Source organism: Pholis gunnellus (genome assembly GCF_910591455.1).
Source record: "Pholis gunnellus genome assembly, chromosome: 20".
NCBI classification, from domain to species: Eukaryota; Metazoa; Chordata; class Actinopteri; order Perciformes; family Pholidae; genus Pholis; species Pholis gunnellus.
In genome coordinates, this window is record NC_136547.1 from 16105013 (window position 1) to 16123384 (window position 18372).

At 43.8% G+C, this 18372-nt stretch overlaps 1 protein-coding gene across 1 annotated transcript in view; it reads left to right on the top strand.

Annotated features, from left to right (window-relative positions):
- Window positions 1-1381: 1381 nt before the first annotated feature.
- Window positions 1382-18372, top strand: part of ofcc1 (orofacial cleft 1 candidate 1) — a gene marked incomplete at both ends in the record, with an annotated part of 165262 nt that continues 148271 nt past the window's right edge. Inside the window, 2 exons of the mRNA XM_079181158.1 lie at window positions 1382-1393; window positions 2383-2499. Of these exons, the coding sequence (XP_079037284.1) occupies window positions 1382-1393; window positions 2383-2499 (129 nt within the window). The remainder of the gene's footprint in view (window positions 1394-2382; window positions 2500-18372) is intronic.

Below are 18372 nucleotides of genomic sequence, written 5' to 3' on the forward strand. Positions count from 1 at the left end.
TAAAACGTAGATAAGATAATTGATGTCTTTTGGTTAGAAGCAGTGATTGCTTTGTCCTTATTCAGTGTAGGCAATGGCTTGAAACAGGACATTCAGTGTGAACAGCTGTTACAATATGGTTCTTCAAACATTTCACGCCTATTTCAAACAAACTGCAGTTGGTTTTTAAATAAATGAAAGAATTAACTGTTAGTGTGTTTTTTCCTAGAATATTGTCTGTAATGTTCATCAGCCCCCCCCCCCCCCCCCCCCCCCACCCCTTCACAATAAAGGCCACACATCCCTCATTTTCTTTCCACTCCTACTTTAGAAAATAGCACATTAGGCTGTCTCCAGATTGATGATGAATGTCAAGAAAAGAAAGTTAATTTGCTCTGAACTCCCAATGTTCAAAGTACACAGTCAGTCTGGCAACATGTTGAGCCCTCATGTTCATGACCAGCCAAAGTGTTTATAAAACACACATTCAAAAGAAAAGCAAAAAAAAAAAGTATTTTTGACACTGTAGGATAAACGAATGGCTCAAATATAGGATAGAGGCAGTTTGTGCGGTTGAGAAATCCGATGACATAAAGTTCTCACTGGTCTTATTGGGAAACCACATTAATGGGTGCGGTGACAGCGGGTAGAGTTTGACATTAGAGTGACATTCAACCACTGGTAATTTAAAACAGCGTGGCTCCAGTGATGTGGCTTAAAAGTTAAAAAGTTACACAACAATTTGTAGTAGCTTAATTGGAGAGCAGAATATAGTATTTTCTTTAATACAAAGACAAGTATCAGACTGTTCCGAAGCTCTTAGGATGCAATCTGGAAAAGAGATGAATCATTTGACTAACCCTAGTCCCGAAGAAGTCGCACAGCAGATACAAATGAGAAAATGTAAATGCAGCCTATGTGAATTCACCACGGGCACCCTCTTTATCTCCCTCCCTGGCCCTGGTGCACACTTTCAAAAGTGTGCAACCCAAATGAGCTCTGTCTTCTTTCAGTCGTCGCCTAAATTAAAGCAGCCACAACTAAGGGCTGAACGCCAAAGCTTTGCAGTGGCAGCACCGTGTTTAACACAAGTTCCATTAAAAAAGAGCCCATTACTACTACTGAAGGAAACGATGCCCGGGGCCTCTCTAAAGTGTTGCGAAAACCTCATTGATAATTAAATGTTGGTTACCCCCGGTATGCATCGCTCCCGCACTTTGCTTACCAATCAAACCTCCGCCCACCACCACTGCTGCCATTCGCTCTCTCTCCTCAGTGTTTATCAAGGAATCATACAGCTCTCTAATAGGTGCCAATTAGAACCAATGGGGGCTCTGGGGTTAATTATTCCCAACACATTATTTGATTGAGCGTATTTAGAGCAGTACAGTGCAGGGGGAACATGGTGAGAGGGGTAACAGTAGATAACGCCTTAGTCTGTGTTGATGTACACTTACAGACAGTGACAGACGTGCGCGCACACACACACACACACACACACACACAAATCCTGTTCCTAAGCAGCTGGAATAACTTCCTTCCTCTTCCTGTACCATGAAGTATTCTTAATTTGACTCTGTGTTGTACAACAGTGCTCTGTGTCTTGTGTAAAACAATATAAAAATGGCGGAAGGGGTTGAAGTTGCACCTCTCTTGTTCCAAAACCGCTGCCAATTGATTAGATTAGCATCCTCACATCATTCAAAGTCCTCGCTCACAACGGCCTCGTGTTGGTCTCTCAAGGTAGCGTGAGAATACAGACAGCAGGATAAAAGAGGCGACTTGTTAATAATTTGTATCGCTGAATAATCTCACTCACACAAATGAGAAATGCCCCCAAATGTATTAGATTTAACTGCTGAAGCAAACAAACCAAAACAACAACCAGTGAAAAATCGTTATGCAGGTTCTTTCAAGTGCAACGCAGAGTGTATCGCCATCAATAATACAATAATATGTGAAGAGGGAGAAACAAATGTGGATTCAAGCGGCTCTCCTTGAACAGTAAACACTGGCAGGAGAAGAAAGTAAAGAAAGAGCAAGACAACAAAAAAAAAAAATAGGAATATACACAAATGAGCTGTAGGTATCTGATTTATGCTGGGCAAATAGATAATAATCATTATGCCCAAATAGTGCCTCTCCTCAGTCACACAGCAAAGAAGCAAAGACATAAAAGTAAGTTGAGAATAAAGCGTTTGACAGGTTGCTAATGGATAGCTGTAGGCCCATCTGTTTCACTGCAAATAGAGAAATGGTGGGGTTTTGATTTGGGTGTTGAAACTGTTACCACTGTCACTGTAAACAATAATTGTCAAACATATTTACCTCGCAATCGCTTTAGCAGATGTTCCGCTTTTTGTTTCAAGCGGCTTTTTTGTGTGTTGTATCTCCCCTCTGCAGACACACCACATGCCCCGCCGCCACCACCACCACCACTGCTGCACCCCCAACTGGAATATTGAGCAGGTATTTGCGAAAAAGGTGCTCCAGGGCACGGAGTGCGAGGGATTGGGTGGGGTGGGTGTGGGTCGGCGGCGAGGGGGGAGGTGAACGGAGAGGGGGAGGAGGGAAAAGGGAGAGAGAAGGAGGGAGGAAGAGATTATCTGGGCCCTTCATCAGTGGTTCAGCCCCCCCCCCCCACCTCCTCCTCCTCCTCCTCCCGCTCCTGCCCATCGTGGAGCCCTGAGGGCCCGTGGAGGCGGCCCCCATGCCTTGCAGCCCTGCAACCTCTTTATCACTCTAATCTGTTAATTGTAGGCGCTCAATTGGCACATGGTGGCTTTTTATTAGAGCCTCCCGACATTAACTAGACAGAGAATGTAGAAAGGCTGGTGTGGCCCTCGTCTTTTCTGTTTTACTCACCATTTAAACCAGAAGTATACTATACCTAGCATTTAGCAGGACTCATGGAGGTCTCACTGTCTTCACACTTAGACTTTTAAAATTGGATCTATAATAAATAGAATAGACGTTTGAATAAACTATGAAAAACAGCAACGGAACAATAGCTTATCTCATAAATTGCAATTTGACCCCTCGATGTCTTTCCCTCACAATGGAGGCTTGGCTCCTTAAAAGGAGAATGCATGCAGAGATGACCCTTTACTGCAGGCAAGTGATCAGCAGATCTGATCTCAGGTGTTCAGCTCTCCCCCCTCTGCTCCTCCTGCTGTCTTTGTGCAGCTTGTTACAGTGAGCGGCCCCCCCCCCCCCCCAGTCCAAGGAGACTCTGAGGGAGGACCGGTGGAAGGCCAGAGGTCTTCCTCCTGTCCCGTCCAGGCTTGTCTGTGGCGACTGCTCTTTTTAACCCCCCCCCATCCATTCAATTCCTCTGCCTCCTCCTTTGTTTGTCAGACATGTGCGTTTTATCACTGAGACGACTGAGACCTCCACAGGTTTATTTAAAAAATAAAAGGGGTGGGGGATTTGCTCAGGCTGTCCAGGTGACACAGACGTGAATGCACTCATCACACACACATTCAATGCTTTCTGTGGCCCAAACAGCTTGTGTTTGTTGTGAAAAGACTGATTAGGAAAAAGACCCCTCTCTGCTGGCGCTCCCAAGGCCTCACAAAAGGTCAACAGCAGCTAAATTCTGATAAATCAGCATGGGGTTTTTTTTCTGTGCAAACATCAATCTCAATATCAGCATTCGACCAAAAAGCGCCTGATAAATAGCTGTGACTAATTTAAAGTACAGTCGAATGGTGTTCCATAAAAGACGGAATTTTTTTAATTCAAATGAATGAAATGTTTTACGTAGATTATGTGACGGGAACCAAATGATTTGCAAAGACGTTGAAATTCAAAAGGCGTTTTACATGTTTCTGAAAGATCACGGCTCAGGAGTTGGTATTTTCCAGTTTCAAAGGTTTGCATAACGTGCCAGGCTATTGATGCTTTAAAATGTTTGATGTAAAAGTAACAAACGAGGGGGGGGGGGGGATATACTTTCAACGAAGTTTTATCCCTTGAATCCCACAGAGAAAAGCAGGCCCACAACTTGGTGACAGAACAATGGAGTGAGCGATTTATGGCTGGCTATTAACAACTCCTGCTTTCAGGCCTCCATACTGCAAACAGGTGTTTTATGAGTCCGCCTGCTGTTTATTTCCACCAACTTTCAGAGTTTCCATTTTGACTCCCGACCGAGGGTTCAAAAACCTTAAACAGCTCACTGGATGACAGCACCAAATCACATGGTTTGGTCTCATTTATGAGATTATACACTGGTCCCTTTGCAGCTGAACGATGAATATTTTCTTTGTCATGACTGATCGCTGACTGACCCTCTTTTAATCAGTTCTTCACCACAGAGGCAGAATAATTAGTGCGTAAAGAAGTGCAGCCGCATCAAAACTGCCATGAAGGTCACACACTGCATGACACTGCCTCAATGGCGAAAGTTTTCATTTTGATTTAACCTTTATTTAACCAGCCAAGTCCTTGGAAACAAATTCTTATTTACAATGGCGGCCTGGCAAAAGGCAGAGCATCTTGAAGGAAAAAGAAATATCTAAAAGTAAACAAAAACTGCAGCACACATCTAAACATTTTCAACACACCCAGGACTAGCATACAATCACAACAAGCAGTACATGTGACAACAAGCATTTCCTAAATGTCTTGCAGTCTCGCACACAAGCATCGGGCAGGTAGCTCGCAGACAGCAGCATCGGGCAAAATACAACAACAGGACAAGATACACCAGCAGGGAGACAAAGAGAACAGCAATATGTATGGGACAACAGCAAGCAGCAGACAGACAAAGGTGAGGGAATATTAGTGGGCTGGGAAAAGCTTTTGGTTCATTGGGTTCTTTGTGTCTGTTTTAGAAGAAGACGAAACACCAGGAGAATCGATTTGCGACTGAGCATGTGTTAGCGTTTGCACTTGTACAGTATGTTCGAGCATACTGTAGCATACTGTATTTTTTTTTGTCCACACATGAATGCGTCTGTGTTTGACTTTGTGCTTCTCTTAGAGGAATGACTTGTGTGTTTGAGCGAGAAAGCTTATCAAGAAGTCTTTGCCGTCGCTTTTTATCTTGATTCTGTGGCCTGGTCACAAGGACTCCATGCGGCAGACAACAGAGGGTATGATACAGAACTAAACACAGCATGAATCAGTCTATTTTGGGTCAATAGAGCCACAAAGTGCATCTGCAGAATCGGTCTGTGCCCTGAACACTCCCCACTCACAGCTGCTCATACTCTGCAAAGTTAAGGATATTGTCATTAATTTGTGGATTGACGTCGAAAGTCAAGGTACATTTACATTTTAGGTTATGTTTGAGTGTCCCAAGGTATCACTTTTTTTTGTAAAATGGAGGAGAAATCTGTGTGAAATGAGAGGGAGGTTGTCAAGCGTTTCCTGAATGGATACATTCTCAGGTTACGGCAGAAGACAGGGACTAACTCTGCCATCCAGCATGGAGTGAAACTAATCTAATTCACTTTGAGGAATGTAAGTGGGCCAATGCATACAAGGTGTGAGGCGACAGCCTGTAAACAAAACTCTCCAAGGGTTTAATTAGAAACTGAAACACATACAATATACCTTTTGAAAAGCTAAATATAACCTAAAATTACTACCTTGGCTACTTTAGCAAATGTCTGCGATTTCACTGTAATGTCTATGTAGGTTAAGACAGGTCTTAACAATACAATATGTCCCGCAGGCTTGTTGACTGATTGACTTGTAAGCCAGGATTCGTGCTGCGGGAAGAGAGAACTATTTTGCTCTATGTCTAGTTGCTTAAAAGTGTCTATGCATGCTCTCATTGTAATATTCTCCACAGGTGTAACAGTTTACAAAGAGGAGAAACATCAATCTTGAGAGTTGGAACACATGCTACTTGTAAAAATCCCTTTGTTCCTTTGGGACTCCTCTCGCAGAAACAAAAAAACATATATATTCTGGTGGAGGAAAAACAGCACTGAAGCATTACAGCAAGTATAAAGTGCCTGTATGTGTGTTTGACAGGCTTAAACTAATTGTCTGTGTAGTGAACCATTAGCTGTTTCCTGTTGTGTTGACAGCTTTGTCATTGGCGGTCAAACTTTGCAGTGGGCTGAACATGCCACGCTGTAGACCGCACTCCAGTTAAATAGCTTTTATTGGGTGACTTTTCGCCAGGCTAAATGGGGATACGCTTTATTCGCAGTGTTTGGGGAGAGCCCGAGGTGTGTACGGCCAACATAAGTGGAAAGGCTTTGCAACTTAAAGGAGCCCTTACCTTCCGGCACTGTTTTATTACAACTACTGTTTACATCTCCCAATACATCCTAAGTATTTCCATTATTAAGTTTGGACAAATCATTTGCCTGGGGTTCAAGGTAGTATGCCATTGAAACATGATCCTACTGTTGATCTTATTACTGCCAAACCAAACAAGCAGAAATCAATTTCAGCAGGAAAGGTAAAGGAAGAAGAAAAAAAAAGAGGAAATTAGATCAAAACGATCGGGGGTGATGGTTGCAGCTGTGGGTGCAGGAAAGGGGTTGGGCTAGGAGGTATATATATATGCCACCAGTGTTTGTTCACTGCCCAAACAAGTCGACAAATAGTGAGTGGTAATTTCTAAAGCATTAAAATATTGTACCTCTCTACAGAGCTGCTTCCCCACCTCCTGCCCCGGAGGTGAAATCAGACACCTTGGATTACAGTTTTTTTTCCCGTATTCATCACATACTGTGCTTGGTTGTAAAGACTCACTCCACACTGTGAGAAAGTGTGTTCCAGCTGCTTTGGTACTAACGAAGCCTCGGGTCTGATTACTTGACAGTTTAAAGGTTTTTATACACCGGGTTTTCATTTCATAAATTGACTTAATGGAGTGTTAATGAAAATGCAGATGCTGTTTCTCTAGACTGTACATCCTGTATTTATTATTTGTTATTGGGGAAGAACGTGCGAAGAGTTAATTAAACGCGGAATTGATGTCCTGTGACCAAATATTGCAGATTATACTAACATATTTGAGTGCAGCGTTCACTCTATACCTTCTAAGGAGGTACAATTTGGAGCTCAAAGTCTAGTCCTTGCTGCTTTTATTCATAATCAGCCTACGAAACCAAGACAGGGTTCAGTGCAGTGCTGAGTTCCACTAGACACTAGTGCATTGGTCCATCCCAGTAGAACTCACCCCTGGAGAAGAATAGGTGAGGGAAGCAGGTGATAAATAAGCCCTGGGAGGAAATGCAGAGGTTCTAGCAGCAGGCCACTTGGAACCCCTATAAAACAGCCACATACTGTACATGGTCTCTCTGCTACATTCCTCTCATTTGGGTGGCACGACAACGCGATAACGTCGTCAATACCAGATGAATGATGTCATGGAAAAGTTAGCCATGTTTCGCAGCTTCTACCGACACCCCGTCCTCCGTCACCTCTCCCCTTTCATTGCTCCGCCTCCTTGTTTGTCCACGCATGGGATGACCGTTCACAAATACACCCACTAACTGCATGCGCAATGTTTGTGTGCAAATATGCATGCACGCTAATGCAATCAAGCTTGTGTGCTCAAATGCGAATGCACACAAACACATACACATACAAAGAGTGAAGATTCCGGTGTAGTCTTGAAATGGTAATAATTAATAGACATGAGATTTTAAAGAAAGTTAACTGTGCTTGCACCTATATTTACAATGTGTGTGTGTGTTTGTGCAGACATTGGCGGTGGATATGGTTGCGACTATGATCTGACTAGGATGAACGTGAACAGACAAGTCCATGTGAGAATTCCATCGCAGACCCCTTTCTAAGCTTCTGATATTAATATTACAAAATAAACGCGGCAATTTGCATTCTGCTTTCACATGGTTAAACCCACGGTGCAGGGCCTGCTACTAACATATGGCATATTCCTTAAAGATCATACATATTTCAAATATGTTAATATGGCGCAGAATATATGCAGTACGAGGTTACAAAACGCACATTAGAAAGCCATGAATTAATCTCATGAAAGATGCAAACCTGTCTAATTATTCTTTGGGACAATCATCAATTGCAAAACAGCCTTTTGCATTTAAAAAGGGAGAACAAATAGGGGGAACTGCTGGCATTAGCATTTTTGTATTAAGCGCTGCAGTGTTTTTAGCACTGGTCAGTCGTGCAGGCTGCTTGAAGCGAACGATAATCCTGGGGACTTTCGCCCTCTTACATCATGTAGCAGAGACAGTAATGAGTGAAGAAGCTCTTTCTCCCTGTATGCAAATCCTTGGGAATGTGCAGGGGCCCTTATTGTTACACGCAGATGATTTTCCAGCTTTGCTGCTTTAAATAGCTCCGCGAGTGGGCCAAGGTTCACTAGCATACTCCTAAACATGCACAGACACAATTGTGAACATGAGTGCACACACATACACAGAGAGTTACTAGAGTGTGAGCACCATTGCATGCTTTCACTGTGTCTCTGTCTGTCTCATTTCCATCAAGTTTAGCCAAAAATGTTTGAACACAGGACAGCAGGCCGTAAAACAGGTGCAACAATCAAAGATAAATACAGAATGCTAAAAACAGGATACGTTCAGCACCATGCTAACGACTCAAATGCTGTTCCAAGGATAAAACAATCAGAACTGATGTTGAAATGAATTGTCAAACGCATGCACTGAATAGCAAAGCTCTGTGTGCTGTGGCAACACTAATTGCCTGTTATCTTTGCAGAAAGCTAAAGCCTGGCTTTGATTACATACTCTGTTCTATAAGCGCGCCACTGTGGAATTGTCAAGGCAGTCAACCTGTTTGTCTGAATCTGTCACTCACGGCGGTCAGTAGAGATGATGGCATGTCAGCGGAGGCTCCACCAGAAAAACAACAATAAAAAAACTCCTCTTGTGTTCACACCTAACACGTCCATAAAGCAGGAATGTACCTTTACTTTTTGACAACACACAACTTTCAGGCATTGAGGCCTCACTGTTTATTACACCGCTAAATAAAACATAGCACCGACTTGTCAAGCTAATGTATCTCTCTACGCTCAAGTCAAAACATATTTATCTTAAAACTTTAAAGGAGCTTGGCCTTAAAGACAGCGCTCTCACCACTCCTTTACCGCTCACAAATCTAAGAGAAGACAGCATTTCTTTGATGCTAGACAACCCAAACAGCAAACATAATACTGTCTGCAAAGTGTGAATATTTGTATCTTTTTTTTCTTCTTCCTCTTCTCTCTTTTTTTCCCTGCGTGCCCTGCTGTCTGCCTGTGTTGTTTTGAAGCGGTGAATAGATTTAAAAGATGCAGGATGACAAGACAAAGAGCTGGGGAATAGCCCCCGGGCTCTTGTGCTTTAAGTCATGCCATTTCCTTGCATGGCAGGCAGCCCTAAATAAGTTACTTATAAGCATTTATTGATGCACAAGTGTGGCATCTGTTCCTAGGCTGCGGTTCTGGATGTAATTAGCTCAGAACCTTACGCACTTCAATCAAGCGACACATTAAGAGATACAACTCCCCCACACCCCCTCCCCTTCGATGTTTCTTCCTCATTCCCTCTTTCAATCTCTCTCGCTTGGGTGTTTTACTCATTCACACTGCGCGGAATCCTCCATGCACAGTAATTACTCCACGATAACCTCCATCATCATTATCGTTATCCTTTCCAGCATTCAGCCAGCATTGTGGGGATTGCTTAACTGTAAAGCCAGAGAGGTGCTGCTGTGGTGAGGGGACTCGTTTTGATGACATCATCGCCGATAAAGGGACACCAAACAATCAAATAGGCACATGAAATCAGTCTCTGGTTCAGGCGTGAGCTATTTCACAGAGCCAGTTTTGAAACGACCCCTGAAATTCTTTTAATAGGGTTTGTTTCACTGTGTAGGGATCGCTTTGTTGCCTTGTGTGTGCACACACAGACATACCGTGGTGTGTGTTTGTCTCTGTGTGTCCATGTGCATGTACTTAGGCACGGCGCAAAGAGGAATTAAATTTGATTAATTTCAGACGGATTTTGAAAATATAAACTATTCATTTTGTTGCATAGAACACAAGAGAAGGTTTAAACCTAGCCCAGGGGTAGAGCCTTTGTGTTGAGTCTTCTTTGATATTACTGAAGGCTTTTTATTGAGCTCTTGACATGATAGATAAACCATACAGTGGATTGAATGGCCTTCCTCTGCAGCACCCAGTAAATGCCATTTGCCATTAACAATGCTGCAGTGGGGTACATAAACCATTAATATAACCTTTATGACCATGCGGTCTAACTGAGCATGTCTCCTATATGCAGCTCCTCTTCTGATGGACGTGTTAGCTGAGGCCTCCTTTCAATACCACTAAAAGAAGAATTTAATTGCACCAAACAGATGAGATGACAGACATTAGCTTTTTAAAGGCTGTCGTAAAAGGGAGACGGGATGAAAAACATAAGAACGTGCACACCTATCTCCTGCAAACTCAGCTAATAAAAACTGTACCTCACCGTGGAGGAATAAAAAAAAAGAAGCTCTATGTGGTCTGACAAAGCCAGCAACCAGTAACAAGGAGTCTATAACCTGCTGTGTGGGTTTAATTGAAGGGACAGGACGAGTGCCTCTTCCAGGCCAGGGGTGTGGAGAGGGTGGAGAGTGACAGGCGATCAGTCACAAGATGAGTGGGCCCAGTATGGAGACCTGTGGGGTGCCACAGACCCTCAGCCACTCCAGCAGGGCCTGACCATTGATCATCACTGGGGGCCTATCGAGGAAGGGATGTGACTAAAGCAGGCAGGCGTGGAACAATGGTCCATAGTTTGGCCGACGTGCTTAAGCAGCTGGGCGTCAGTGCCTTTAATAGAAGGGGTAGACTCCCTCTATATGGTCCACAAAGCATTGTCTGTTTCCCCCCTCAGACAGAAAAGGTGGTTTTCTGCGAGGGGCTGGACCCACTATCATGTGGTGGCTTTTTACCCCTCAGCCAGCAGTCTCCATCAGCTGAATGGACTTTGTGGCTGACATGGTCTATATGTTTGTGTGTGGATGGAGGGGGGAAGCTACAAAGGAAGAAAGCAGCCCATTGAGTCACATAGCAAGGGGGGAACACACACAGCATATCACAAGGGAGCATCTGGTAGGAGGAATGTGTACATGATGTCAAATGATATTCCAAAGATAGGCCTCCCTTCATAAAAAACGGTGAGGGTGATAAAGGGCAGCCCTGACAAGAAGAGTCAAGAGCAAGAGAATCTTGTTTGTGTTGCCTTGTCGGAGAGTTTTCTTAATGGGGTTCGTTGGCAACGCAGCGGAAGATTCGGGAGGTCTTGCCGTCTCGTGACACATGAGTAGGAATGTTTCCATGACCAAGTAAACTGTCTGACTCAAATTGTGTGGTTGGCTAGAAGAACCGACCAGACAATAGTGTCTTCCCCTCCCATTCCCTTCAACTTCCACACCAAGTATGTCTGTCTGGAAAGATAAACAAGTTTTGAAGAGCATGCGTGCAAATCCACCTTGATCCGTCCCCTGAATGCACACTTACCGTCAGTGTAAGCCAAGGCATGTCCAGGCACATGGGAGCAATTACGAATCCTGCAAACACCTGCCATAATGCTCTGCAGTTTGACTACGGCTACCAAATCACCACCTGTCTATGCACAGGTATCAGGAAAGATAAGACCTTACAACAGAACATGTGTGTATCTGTTATTGGGGAACAGAGGTTACCCCATAGGTTGAAGAACCTAAGTCAAATCCTGCACAGCGCTGCATTAAAGATTAATGACATTTTATGAGATATTTCATTGGAGAATTAGACATTGGATCATTAGAAAGGACCATGTTCCCAAACCCCCCAAAAATGGGCTGTGGTCCCAGCCACCCAGCCACCCAAACACAGAGCTTCAGAAAGACCAACTGGAAGCGGGAAATAGATGCTCAAGCAGCCATTTATCATGAGCTTGTCAGATCTTGACCTTCTTACCATTGGCAGGCAGATGTCGCCCAGCATTCGTACGCACTCTGTCTCTGCATTCAGAATAAACCCAATCAGTTGTTATGTACACACACATTCACACACATAAACACACAATTGTGTATGTCGGTGGGGACAGAGCCTGGGTAGGGTGGTTGTGAGCAAGTCACGGGGGAACACTCAGCTCAGCTCTGAAACCCCTCGCTGGTTGACCTACCCACCTATCTTTTAGCCTCTCTCTCTCCGTCCCTTGGGGTCTGGCGGACGGAGATCTTCCCAAGGGGGTCCTCCTTTAAGCCACCTGACTATTACCTGTGGACTGAGCTGTCACAGTTAGCTACCTGCACAGGGGAGATACAGCACACACACATTAATGCACGTACACACACACACAAACACAGACACACACTCTGGTTGTGACACCCTGAGGGAGAGTTGTGGCAGGGGGGGAATGAGACTACCAGGGGACCCAGCAGCTCTGGGGAATGAGAGCATGCCATCAGTCAGGAGCTGGCCATGTGCTGGCTGCAACATAAGCAAGATATGGGAAGCAAACAAACGTACATACAATACTTTGTCAGTAATTAGCATTGGGTATGAGACACAATGATAACGGTGGCAACAAACAAAACAGAAAAAAGGTCAGTTGATAAACTAATAGCTGAATAATGTTTTTAATGCCAGCGAATCAGTTAATGTTATGTGAGATTAAGTAAGCAGATCACGAGCAATGAAAATGTCACAGATTATGTGATATCAGAGGAAGTTGCAAGAATACCCTAGTTGTGTATACAAGTTTAGTTTGTCTGATATGTATACAAAGTGTATGAAATGGAAGGATCACATGGAAAGGGCAATGAAAGAAAAGGGCACTTTTAATTAGTCCCTTTGTTGCAAAAACAAAGGCTGGTTTTGACTTAGTTTACATCATAAATCCATTGAAATCCATTTCCAGTCCATTCATTTCTGCAGGTTTTCTGTGTAACAAGAAAGGCGTTGCTCACAACAAAGACTTTTTCCGGGACATTTAGGTAAATTTGCCACAGGTTGGTCTTGAAACCCTAACCCTCACCCTATCCATCATCGTCAATGCGCCACACATCACAGCCCTTTCGCCCCTTGTCCTATACTGAGAGTGTCAATGAAACAACCGCTTGGGAGCTAATTTGATAATGCTAATCATTTCTTCCTGCACCCTTTCATTTAGACTCATTTACCTTGTTTACCAGCCTTCATCACCTTGTATTTGCTGACAACAAGGGCTCTGCTAACGTCTCTGCAGCTCCTCACCCCCTCAACCCCCATCCTAAAAAGATGTGACATGGGGCACGTGAGGTCATAAAAAAGCCCAAGTGAATCATTAGCTCGGTTTGGTGCCAGCCAGCTAACTCATTAGCTATGTCGATGATCTGCCCTCCAGACAGAATGTCCTTTATTTTAAATACATCAGAAATCCACCATCCTGCTAGTTTTTTTTATGATAATTGCATCTCATGGCTTGCTATAACCTCACTGGACACTTTTATCCATAGTCCTGCTGAGCTACCTTTGGCCTGGCTGTGGCAAAGTGGCAGTTGAGATCTTTTGTCCCAACTTGGAACGCCCCAGATGTGCCGGCTTTGGCTATCAACGGAAGTCAGACGTCCCAGGGCCACTGTAACTTTATTAAGCACAATGCCAACCCTATGTAGCGCCCAAGACAGGAGGGAGGTGAGGTGGACAAAGCACACCATTGTGGGTGAGGTTGGAGGACTGGTGTGGAGAACCACATGCTCCTTTCCCACACTTATCAGTTGGGGCCAGCATCCGAAAATAACAGCTGATGGCTAATAACAGCAAGAGACAGCAGGAATTAACAGTTTTGATAAAGAGAGCATGCCACTGTTGTCTGTATTTAAATCCTATTATTACTCAATAATATTCTATACTTTTTTCCTTGTGACATGTGTTTTTCATAGACTCCTGACAGATTGACGGAAGTGAATAGAGTCACTTATTTCTATGGTTTGATCATTCTTTTTTTGGAGCCTTACCCTAACTGTAACCCCTACTTCCCTAATCCTTACCCTAACCTTAAACTAAGCCTTCACTCTAAAATGTAATGAGGTTATGGGGTTGTGCATCTTGTACCCATACGGAAGGCGAGCCTCCACAATGTGAATCTGTTAACAGAATCATGTCCCCACAACACAAGTACTACACACCCCCGCACGTACTTCTGCACAAACACACACACACACACACACACACACACACACACACACACACACACACACACACACACACACACACACACACACACACTCACATCATTTTTAGACAGCTGATAATTCTGTACAACAGATAATGGTTCAATTGATCACATTGCACTGTACATTCCGGCATCAGTTTGGTTTAAAATGCCTCCCATTTAGTGGCATTTTAGTCTGCTGATATTTGTTTTGGCACAGTACATTTGCACAGAAACAAATTGTCTTCCCTGAGCTGAAAGGTTGTACCCTGGCGCAAAGCACTGACCAGCGGGGTCTCTAGACAGAGAAGGAGAGAGAGAGACGCAGAAAACAATCTTCTGCTTGTTTCTGCTTTACCTCTTCTGACATGACCTGACCCCTCCATCGATCTCCTCTCCGCACAATGGGCTTCCTCCTGAAGAGCAGACCGTGTGTGTGTGTGTGCGAGTATGTGTGTGTGTCCTCTTTCCTGGCAACATATTTTTTTTCTAACCAGCATGCCCAGAATTCTCCAGGACAAGTCTCCAAGGTATTTTCCAAAAAGGCTGATTCTGATGTTCGTAAAATGTTGCAATAGCTTGGAAGTTGTACTAACGTGCTGATATACGTTCTATACTTTACTGAAACTGAACATGTAAAAAGATGGAGACGCACATATATTTATTTGAAATATAGTGACTTTTCTATTTTTTATTCCAGTGATCAGCAGTCATCACCTGAGGTGTTTGTGTTTCTTTTCTGTGATTTTCAGGAACATTTACCAGCAGAGAGAGCAGGTTTCTGTTTATGCTTGTCAACATCAATGACAAAATGCAAGTTGAATCATCTCACCACACACACACACACACATACTCACGCAGGCTTGTATGCATATAAACACTGCCCACTCATCTTATCTTACACTGCTTGTTAGAAGTAAATACAGTACAGTGAGTAAACCAGGACCCCTGCCAAAAATGAGAAAATCAAAATGAAAATAAAGAGAGGAAGAAGAAGAAATTAAATTGAGCGAGAGCGAGGAGAAAGGGATGGAGAGGGAGCTGTTTGGGCCTAGAAAGTGACTTGAGATAAAAATAACTAGTCACACGACACAGAACAGATCTGGGCGCTGCTTCTCTTGCCCCAGGGCTCGGCCTGCCCAGCCACCACTGCCAGGAGAGAGAGAGAGAGAGAGAGAGAGGAGGGTGAAAGAGGGGAGGGATGGAGAGGTGATGGCAAAAAAAAAATGAAAGAGAGGGTTTGGGGGATGGATGGGTGAGGGATTGGATATAGTGAACAGGGGAGACGGTGGTGGTAAAGGGCAACAATCCGTAAAGCTCACAGAGGGAGGTAGAAAAAGTGGAAAATGTTCCGGGGCGACTGGAAGGGTAGCGGGAGTGTGCGAGTACTGGAGGACAGGAAGTGAGAATGACAGAGAAAATGAATGGTTGAACAGCAGAGAAAAGAGGTAAAGGACAAGAGAGTGCGAGAGAGCAAGAAACAGAGAGATAGAAATAATGAAAGAAAGAAAAGGGAAGTTGTGTTTGATGTATAGTCAGTCCTCCTGAATATGCTGCAGGCAAAATAAAAAATCTTTTGTGATTAATTGAAAAAAGGGGGCTATTATCAACTGACTGCACAAAAGCCAGTACATACAGTAATATGAATACTAAATGAGCACCATACAATGCGATGCAAATAGCTGGCAAGGGAGTTAAAAAACACGGTAGGGCTGTTCAAAGCTCTTAATGTGTGTTCAGCTGACTTAATGTATTATGTATGGCTCTTTCCCTTTGTCTTTGGGAGAGATATTTAATTATTTTCCTTGTACTTTGATCACATCGATAACATGGGGAAGTCCGTGGGTCAACTTCTGGTTTCTTAAAACAAATTCTGGCTTGTGGGAGCACATTTGCACAGACTCAAACCGACTAACACTGGTCATTGGCCGGTAAGACTTCTGCTGCCACTCAAATATAATGGGGTTGAATGGTATTTGGGTGCTTAAATCGTCTCAAAATGACATTTGAAAAACTCTTACATCTCTTTCCAAAAAAAATGTTGTCGTTACACGTGATAACACATGCCAAACATTCTTGGTTAATACAATTAGTATAGAAGCTATAGTTTATAGTACAACTGCCAATGATCTGAAAACCCTGCCAAATAAAACTAAAACTCTCTTGTCTGGAGTGAGTGGGAAAATATGCTTTTTGGTATTTGAAGTGACCCTTTATATTGAGAAAATCCTATCCAAATAAACCTTCAACAACTCCAACAGCACAGTCTCTGGCAGTTGTCTTTGCCTCTGCTAATGTACTGTAAATCGTGTGAACCAGCAGACGGTGTCGACCTGATGAATGGTCCAAACAGCCTCGTCACTGAGGGGGATCCTGTTTTAAAGTCCACGGCGAACAAACAGCTGGAGCGAAACGTCGTCAGTCCCGCCTCTGCAACTATACGTAAAAACTTGTATTTTTCTCTTTGTCAATGTGCAACTGACTGACAACAGCGTGTTTCCATCCTGGCACCATATGCCCTCCATGCTGCTTAACAACCTCGTCAGTGGAGTCTGCAAAGGACCATAAAAAATAGGCGACCACGGATAACGCCTGATGGCCATTCTTGGCATCAGGAGGGGGGTCCCCTCCTCCTGAAGCAGGGCTAATTAACCAACAGGCTTATCTAATGATACCCCTATCTCTCTCTTTCCGTCTCTTTCTCTCTCTCTCTCTCAGCCTCGGCCCCCCTTTGACACTTCTCCCTGCACACTACATTGTTTTCTATTATTATTCAAGCACTGATGCCTCTGTAAGTAGTAAAAAGCCTGTTGACCATTCAGTGGCCAGTGGAGAGGAGAGCTGGGCCTGTGGGTAATTAAAAGTTCCCCAGGTCTCTGGCCCTCAGGGGTTAAAAGGAGGGGAGGAGCTGTGGGTTTGAGGGGCTGAAACAGGGGCCCTCAGTGCTAGTAATGTACGCTCTTTTGGGTATAGCTGCACCAGCAGACCTGAGAATCAATCTGATTAGTATACGAAGCCCCATTCAATCTGTCCCCAACCCTAAATTCACCACCTGCTAAATTCTGATGTTCAGTTTATGTGTTTATAGTTTGTATATAAGAAGAACTGGATCGTTAGCATGAATAGTGATGACCACTGAGGCTGCACATAAAACCGTGCCCTACCTGCAGAAAATGTATGGAAAAAAGAGCAAAACTGAAACAAAACATCAAGGATGTGCGCATGGAAGATATCCACACAATAAAATGAAACAACAAAGCAAAACATTACAGATCTCACGGATTATCAGTTTTGCACCCCCTGGTTCTTGCAGGCTTTTGGCTAATGTGCGTATCACTTATCTTTTAAACCCTGATATTGTTAATCTGGCTGTGGCTCTAATATGAAAATTAAATATTTTTGTTTTGGATCTTTCATTTAGACAATTAGCTTTGTATTTCTTTGTTTTTCTTTTTTGTGTGTACCGACATTATGTGACATCTGAGCGTCTCTTATCTCAGTTAGTTTCATATTTACAATATGAATATATTGTTCACTATTTTCATTTTTTGAACAATATCCTCAACATCACTCACCAAACTCCAACACACAACACAGGGAAGTCATTGTGGAGCTATAAGGAGTGTGGCCACAGAGACCCTCTTCTCCGATCGATCAGCTGATTAACCCTCATTACTGATTGGCTCTGAGCTGATTGCGTCCCATCAAGAAATCCCCTCTAGCCTCAAGGCTTGTGTGTGTGTGTGTGTGTGTGTGTGTGTTTTTGTTAGGATATATGATGGGGGCTGTCACAGCTCACTCGATTACTTGGAGGTGAGGAGGAGAATAGAGGGGGAGGGTTTGACCATCACAACACACACATAAATGCACACTCTATCCAGGGTCAAAGAGGTGTAAACGGAGGCCCGGAAATCATATTACAGGAGATTTTTTTATTTTTGTTTGCAACAATCTCCATTGGCCGGCCTTTCCTCCGTCTCTTTCTTCCCGCCCTCCTTCCCCTCCTCCTTTTTTAGGAGGCAGATTTAAGCTGGGTCAAGCAGAAACGCTAGCCCAGTTTCCGCTGCTATGGCCGATAAGGCATTGTACCTTGGCCCAGTAAACAATGGGATGCCATCTGTCCATTAGTGAGAGCACAGCGTCAGGAGAGAGCGAGGGACAGAGAGAGAGCGAGAGAGAGAGAGAGAGAGCGAGAGAGAGAGGACCCATTAGTGGGTCCAATGTGAGCAGCTTGAAACACATGAATGGGAAGGCTCCT